This window comes from Crocodylus porosus, unplaced genomic scaffold (genome assembly GCF_001723895.1).
Source record: "Crocodylus porosus isolate Cpor-Errol unplaced genomic scaffold, CroPor_comp1, whole genome shotgun sequence".
NCBI lineage: Eukaryota > Metazoa > Chordata > Crocodylia > Crocodylidae > Crocodylus > Crocodylus porosus.
The window spans coordinates 18,086,683-18,095,078 of NW_017728907.1; the positions used below are offsets into that span (position 1 = coordinate 18,086,683).

The 8,396-nt window shown below is 47.1% G+C and overlaps 1 protein-coding gene across 2 annotated transcripts in view; it reads right to left on the bottom strand.

Annotated features, from left to right (window-relative positions):
* Positions 1–8,396, bottom strand: part of ASTN1 (astrotactin 1) — a 207,519-nt gene that overhangs the window by 107,168 nt on the left and 91,955 nt on the right. For both annotated transcript variants that reach the window (XR_002100181.1, XM_019530886.1), the window contains exon 2: positions 4,412–4,599. Coding sequence is in view for 1 of the 2 variants with exons in the window: in XM_019530886.1 (XP_019386431.1) it covers positions 4,412–4,599 (188 nt within the window). In the remaining variant the exon portion in view is untranslated. The remainder of the gene's footprint in view (positions 1–4,411; positions 4,600–8,396) is intronic.

Here is an 8,396-nt window from a genome sequence, read left to right on the forward strand (position 1 = left end):
GATGACAGCCCTAGGATTTGGTAGATATAAAGACCTGCTTGACTGTTTGTATTGCTTATTTTCTGTTATCACTGTGCATCAATAAATTTGACTGTTATTGAATGGAGAGGTCATGGTCGGTCTGAGGGTGGGTGGGTTCCACCCCCCCTCCCCACCCACCCACCTCTGAACAAGGCCTCTGGGTCCTAAATCCAGAGCCAACACTGTGCAGAATACTGATATACAGTAAGGCTGTTAAACTGAAGTCCAGTTAACCAAGCCACCCTATGACTTGCAGTTCAATCACAGTATAAGCACATGCAGCAGGTCTGTACTGTGAATTCCCCCTCCCTCCACCCATCCTCCTGGATCTCTGCACATCTGCACTGCAGGACAAAATCAGGCTCCAATCTATCATAGTAGATGAGCTCAGGCTTAACTTTAAATACTTAAAATGGTCCCAGGGAAGATCTACAACATACACTGTGGGGCAATGCAGAGATACCCAAGCTAGTTCCAAGTGAGAAGCAGATCTAGCCTGCATGAAACTCTACAGCTAGATTGCTTCCAAAACCAGTGCTAGCTTGGGTACCTCCATTCTATACCACATCCCTGGACATTTTCAAGAGCAGATTAAACAAACGCTTGACTGAGACAATCCTGCCTTGAGGTCCACATGAGTTTGCTTCCAGCCCTACTTTCCTATGATCCTACTGTGCAGCACAGGCACACCCCTTGACTTCAATGAAGCTACTTGGTAAGTATATGCTTAAATGCTTCTCTGGGCCAAGGCGAAAACTTTCCTTTCTTTAATGCTTTCCAGTGACAGTGACCCACAGTATTGTCTACTAAGGTGGCAAATCGACTCCTCTACCCGGTGATCTGAAGTTGTGTTTAGTCAAAGTTGGAGGTATTCTCCCCTCAGACCAGTAAGAACATGCAAACTGGACAACATTGTCTCCCATTCCAGAGAGCTACATGCAAGGAAAGGGAACAAAGGCTCTTGTAAAACACAGGAGCCGTGCACGAAAGCCAAAAAGAATCATCAGGCCCAGGAAGGTCCCAGCAGGTACTTTGTTAGTATGATGCAAAACAGCTAGACAAAAGGCTATGACTAGTGTGATGGGATGGTGTAGTGGCTAGTGACATTGACCTGGGATTTAGGACACATGAATTCCATCCCCAGCTCACCTAGAGCTCTTCTGTTACCCTGAGCATGTCTTTTTCCTGACCCTGCGTGTCAGCTGTTCAACTGTAAAATACAAACTAATCCTTCCCTTCCTCAGGGGGGCATTGTGAGGCTAAAAATCCTGTAAAGACAGAAGAGTGTTCAGCTAGCACAGTAATAGGGAGCATACTGTCCTTTTGAAAGATCAGAGCCACCCTGATTTCACCAGTTCAAATTGCGACTCGTGTCAGGGATCATGTTTTACCATCAGTACAGAGTCTCATGGGGGGAAGGTGCGAGGGAAGGACTAAACTGTTTAAGGTTAGGTTTGGCCATTTACTTTTTTTTTTTTTCTCCAGGACTAATCAAGCAGAAAAGATGGAGGAGAAACCTGCCCTCAGGCTGCAATCTGGAAGAGATATTGACATTCTCATTAAGGCAGGCTTCATTAAACAGCCCATCCCTGGCCTCAGCAACACATTGTCTCCAGCTAATTATCTTCTACCAGCAAAGAATTGTGCAATTCTTCAGATTCTTCCATTCTTCTCTCACAAAAGGATCTATTTTTCCCTTTCTCCTTTGACTTCCCTGAAATTCTTTCCTGAGCTTCTGTAGAGAAGAGAAAAGGAGGGCAGCAGATGAGGGAGGAAGGAACGGAGAATCCACGCTCCGGGGGTTCATGCTTATTATATTCACAGCCGCCTGCACTCATGCTTGCTAAATCAAAGTTAGTCGGCTGTGGTTTCACTGGTGGTGAGCCAAAAGTTGTGGCAAAAAAGCACCAGTGTCTGCATACTGGGATGGTAGCATACCGCACAGAGAAAAGCAAGATGTCTGGGAATTAAGATACTGTAGAAGAATAAAAATGGAGGCAAACTGTATTTCCCTCAAATCCTTTTGATCGAACCTCACATCACTGCTCCATATAGACCATGCAGTAGTCTTCCTCCCCCTTTATGTCTCCAGTTTTGGGCTGTAGACACCCTGAGCTCAGACCTGCCCAGAGGGACTTGTTAGTGCTACTTTGCCTCCTGGATTCTGGAGGCTCCTGGGGACTGAATAAGTCTCCAAAATAAAACCAGAGCAAGCAGAGCCTATGCACACAGGCACAGTCTAGAGAGGACTTCATAGACTTTTTTCGAAGTTGATTAGTTAAGCTGCATTAAATACCTGTGTGGATACACATTCAAAATTCATATGGCCTTCATTTTACTTAGTTTACTATAAGAATGGACAAATTTAATCTATGATACATTGAATTAAGGCCACTTGAAATCTGAAAAGTGTCCACATGCAGCTTCCAGGAGTGAGATTGGCTGCAGGGGGAACCCCCCCAGTCAGTGAGATTGGCTGCGAAGGGGATTCCTCCCTCCCCAAGTCACTGGGGGGACACGTACCCCCCTGACTAAGGTGGCCCCAGTCGCCTATGGCCACATGCACATTTAGAGCTAGCCCACTTTTAAAAAGTCAGCTCAGATTCACTTTCCTGAGTGGTCCTGAGAGCTCGTCTACATATGCACAACTTCATTTTTTCCACCCTGCAATGGCTCTCTACAGAGCTGTCCAGCTACTGAATGTGGCTGGATCAGTGGGTCCTAGACACATGTCTACACCCACAGAGTATTCACATGAACTTATGCTACCAGCCAACCTTCACTATGGTAAAGGTATTCTTTGGTGAGAGCTTGGTTAGTTTTGCAATCCTCAGGCTCTCAGAAGTGACAAAGGGGCAGCCAGAGATCTCAAAGCAAGGGCCCACGCATCAAAGGACAGTGAAAAAATAAGTCTATCCCCCTAGGCAATCAGAAAGGAGAATCCCAAGCTAGCTATCAGTGTATGCCCCACAGTGCAGGGTACCAGTGCTCTTAGGACTCCCAGAACAGTCATGACCCTGAACTCAGCCAGTCCCTCTTATTTCCATGGTGCTGTTGCCTCCCCGCCCTCCCCCCCCCTCCAACTAAGAGCAGCAAGTGAGAAACGTTCCACAGGCAATGTGAAGTTTAATGCCGGGACAAGGCAAAAGCATTTAGGATTTCAGCGAACTTTGATTAAGAAACGGAGGTTCGGCAGCTTGCCTGTGAAAGACTCACTAGAGGAATGGCTGCTGTGGAAGTTAGGGATGTAAATATTGATAAAAAATATCCATTTAACCTGTTGTAATTACAACAGTAAAATGATTAGTTGCTAAGGGCAAGGTGGGGCAGGGGGTGGGGAGAGGAGGGTCTAGTACATAATAGCTAGGCTCTGTGGACCCGATGCAGCCACTTGCAGCCTCCCACTGCCTGCTGCGAGCAGCCTAGACTCCATGGTGGGCAGCAAGGGCCTGCTGGGAGCCCAGGCTGCTCGTGGCAAGCAGAGGGGAGATTGCAAGTGGCTGCACTGGGATGTGCAGAGCCTAGCTACAGGTACTAGCCCCCTTCACTCCTCCTTCCTTCCCTCCTGCCCTGCTGACTTCTGGTTCCTGCTGAGGCATCATATGGCTTCCCTTTCCCCCTTTCCCTGCCAGACTGCGCCCCAGCTAAACGATAACAATAAACTATAACCAGTTATCACTAGGCTTATCAGTTAAATGGCTAATCGCTTAAACATTGACATCCCTAATCGAAACATGGCCTGCTGCTAATCAACAAATCTCCTTTCAGGAAACAAATTCTCAGCAGATCCCATAAAATGGGGCATATTGCACATCAGCCACTAAGCATGAGGTGGTGCAACTTCTAACAACCTCTCTGAGGTTTCTGGGTATACATCAGTTCTTCAGCCGTGACATCTAGACTAGAATAATGGACCCTGCAGTTTTACCCAGAGGTGGTATTCCTCTTTGCTCTCTGGCCTAATTGTTACAGAGCACTGCTGCAAATAGTTGCCCGGCTGTACTGTGAAAATGGCTCGACTCCAAAAGAGGGTGAAACCATTTCCGACTTTAATTCTGTAAGGTGTTTAGAGGCTCCCAAAAGGGAGCACACCAACTTTCTGAATGGTGAATCACTCTCACTACCACCACATCAGGGAACTCTTTACAGACAAGGTATGTTAGATGTTGTATGAAAATAGAGAAGGGAGATTTTTCAGGAGCACAAAGGTAACGTAAGGGTCATATATTTCAGAAGGCATTGAGGCACCTAAATCTCACCTATTTCAAGAGATATTAAGCAGCTAAATGTATTTAAAACTCTGGTCCCACATCCCTCTGAATGTAAATGAAGTAGGATGCCTGTCACCCAGAAAGAGGCACCACATCTTTGAAGATAAGAAAGCACGTACCATGACTGAGATGTGGAGGATCCTTAGCTCTTCTTCCGCTGACTCTGTCTGGGGTTCTTCAGTGGGGTCCAAGCCAGGAAGACTGGGGGCACCATCTTGGTGGTGGATATGGAAAAGCAAAGTACCATTTTCCAGCCACTGCTGCCTCCAACGCACCAAGGGAATGTCCTCCGTGTTCCCAGAGATCTCTGGAAAAAGAAAACAAGGTTGATACATTAACACAGAGATGCCATGCAAAAAAGCTTGTAACCCAGTGGTTTTCAAGCTTTTTAGATTCAAGGCACCCCTGTATAACTTGAGCAGCATCCCATTTTAAAGACTAATTTATTACAGTGCTTACCTCCTTGCAGAACAGCCAGGCAGTGGAGTCAAGGAGCAGCCAGGCAGGGAGAGCCTGAAGCTGCTCTTATCTCCTCACACCTCACTTCTCTCTGTACCCTTCAAAGGCTCTCATGGCACTCCAGGGTGCCCCATCATCCTGGCTGAGAATCACCACCCTAACCCAGTCTGCTTCTTTCTAAGAAATCGATACAGTGAGTGGCCTACTTCTGGCTGAGCCAGGCACAAGCAGGCCAACTGGGGAACGTCAAGCATATCAGGTCAGCAGAAAACTGTTGCACTTGAGCCTTGCAGGCTCACTACCATCCTTTTCACTGCATGCTCATATGGCTCATATAATCCCAAAGAGCAAACACATAATTGCTTCCCTCCTCTAAACTGCAGTGTAAGGTAGCTGCAACTGATAGGAGGATTTACCAAATATACCTGCCAACGAGCCTGTCAGTTATGGCTGTGAAGGTACCTGGCACTTACTATCTATTGAGAAAAAGGAAGCCTGGCAGCATATTTCTGGCTCTCATTCAGCAAAGACCCAAAGCATATGCTTCTACTCCCACAGCATTCAGGGGGAATGTGCATCAACTCACTTTGGACACAGAGACATGGAGCTGTGCTGCATTTTCAATTTTACGATGACAGGAGGAAGGACTCTCGCTAGCCAAAACAGGGCCTCATGGCAGAGAACAGACAAGGCACTCTTAGTCTCATCTCCACCGAAGCACGGCAGAAAAAAGGCCTAGTGTTCCTTTGAGTGCTAGTCCGTGGAAGTCCATGGCAGGCTGAAAGCTGACAGGTAAGGTACCTTGGGACTCCCCAGTAATGTTAAGACTGCCTCTGTGCAAGCAAAGTAGCTCAGAGCACCACCCACCTCCGGTGCTTCCTCACTCAACCCCAGCATACCTTACATAAAACACTTGGGAGAGAGCATCAGACAGTATAAGCCGGCAGTGGCCAACCTGGAGCACAGGTGCCACAAGTGGCACAGGAAGCCTCTGTGGGTGGCACATGGTACACAGCAGCACAGGGAGGGGATAGGAAACAGTGGCAGATAGACCAAGGAGCAACAAGCAGAGTATCAGATCAGGTTGAGGGCACAGGGAAGGAAGCAGAAAACAGCACAGGGAAAGGAAAGGGATTCAAGTGGCACTCAGGGAGGGTGCAGGGCAGGTTTTGTAGCACACCTGCCAAAAGAGTTGGCCCTTGCTGGTATAAACTGTCATATTTCTATCAGTACCAGTTTCAACAGAGCTATAAGACTTGTAACAAGACAAACTCACCCAATATCTCAAGTGCTCCTTTTTCCTAACACTAATCTGAGACACCGACTCCAACTGCACAGTCTAAAGCAACTATGCTCAGCCTCTGCCCCCAGGGCTGATTTGGCCTGTGAGACTGCGTCATCTGGCCATTTCCCAAAGGTCCAGAAATTTGGCAGAAGGGAGAACAGTGGCAGCATTAGTTGCCACAGCTTTGAAAGCCATGGCAGTTAACACTGCCATCAGTCCCGAGCCCTATTAAATTTCTGGACCAATGGAGATATTAGTCCAGATATTAGCATAAGCTGGATGATTTGGTCCTGTGCATGCAGACCAGTCCTGCACCACCCTGTGGGGCTGGAAGGTTGAGCACCACTAATCCAGAGAATGTATCCAAACCTTGAAGTGTAGAGAGCAAAGCATAGCATTCATCACCCTTGAAAAAGACCCCCAAGGATGGGAGAGGTTTTGGGGCTCTGATGAATACTTTCCTCCATCTCCTTTCCCAGCAGGCAACCTTGCATGAGAGGGCTTTGTTACATGGTAAGTTTAGGTGGCTTCTGGAGCTCTTAACCCCTGGACTGGCTGCACATTAACACCTTTTAGTGGCTTAAAGAACTCATTATTAGATTTAAAGTTATGCCAGTGCAGGATTATTTCCAATCTGCCTAATTTTGTTCCTGTTCCATTACTATCTGGCCACTTCCTACAGCTAATCTGACCAAGTTGAAGTCCTCCAGGATCCCAGAATGCCAGCCAAGTGTGGACACTGGGGCACAGCAGGGCTGAGCACGGTGCCTCATTCCTCACACCCCAGGGATGTTGGACAGAGCGAGTGACACAGCCCTGGAGTGCCCAGCAGCTGTGGTACCTGCTGCCACCACCCAGGTTGGCTCTGCTCCTGTCAGCAGTACAGGGGGCTATGCTCCCACCAGCAAGGGCACAGGGGAGCGGTGCTGCCTGAACTTCGGAGAAAAAAGGATTGGGCCCCTCAGAGTGAACAACCTCCAACGATGCAGCCTGGCTCCGTACTGAGAGTAGCGTCACCAATCTTACGCCCTGACCTCAGCACAGAGCCACCACAGTTTGATGAGACCAGAGAGCCCCAAGGAAGCAGCTTGGTATCATAGTACTGCAGCAGCTCTGTGCTGAGAGCACGGCTGCCAGGGCTTAACCACGACAGCCCCGCACTCAGTTCAGAACCACTGTGCCAGTTTCAGCGAGATGGGAGATCCCCAGGGTCTCGCTGCAACTGACACAGTGCTGGGCCACTTTCTGCCCAGCAAGAGCAGCAAGCGAGTCCTGCTCCTGCTCACCAAGCCTCTAGTGGCAAGTCTCAGCTGTGTGGGTGAAGGACAGTCAGAACAGGTTTTTCACCTTACCATGCAACTCCTCCACTAAGCCAAACAACACTAAGCCAATTAACATTTGTTTGGCTTAGCGTAAGGTCTAACAAGGCCCAGAGGTGTATACGGACCTGTTTTATACTTAGCCAGTGGTTGCTGCTGCTGCTTGCAAACATCTGACTTTTGGCTCATGTAAAAGCCAACAGGCTACCAAGTATCAATTCACCCAGGCACAGCCTAATCTGTTTATTTTACTAGTTAAAGGCATATCTAGCTAGAAATAAAACTCTTTGTTGTAATGCTATTTGGAAAAGTCTCCTTCATAAGAGGAGCCGTGAATGCCACGCACTAGTTGAGCAACTGCAGCATGATCAAAATCACTGTTCCACACAAAATAACACTGTCAGCCTTCAGATAAGTCATTTTTCTTGCAAGGGCTAGAGGGGTGGAGGGTGGGGGAAGAGGTAGTGTGCCCTACTCTACCTCGAAATTTAACATGGTATACTAAACATGACAGCAATCCAAGCAAGCATGCAGTGTATTAACTCTAAGTGCTCTATCTTTAAATTTAAAAAAGAGGAATACATTCTTGCCTGTACAGCATGGCTGGTGCTCTGTTACAAAGCTATCATGGTGGCAAAGGGGTGAAAGCCCTAAAGCTACCTACAGCCAGTAATGGCTTTTTTTTTTTACCTCCATAAGAAGCAGAGGTCTGTGTTACAGCAGCAGATGATTGATATTTTATTCCCCTGGCTGCATATGTGTTTTATCTAGAGACTATGGTTACTGCAAGATGGAGCATTTTAATTGTTATTTAGATCAGCAAAACAGGAAGCCTGGACTTAAATAATTGATTTAAATCCTGGTTAAACATGAACTTTGAAACTTTTTTTCTTTTTAAATGGCATGATCTTTAGAACAGTTTGAATCTTACAACCCAATGCAGCTTTTGCACTACACCTTCCTGCTCTTTTCTTGCTAGCTCTACACATTTAACTTCTTCACTTATTTACGTTTTAATACACTGGAAAATGGCAAAACAAT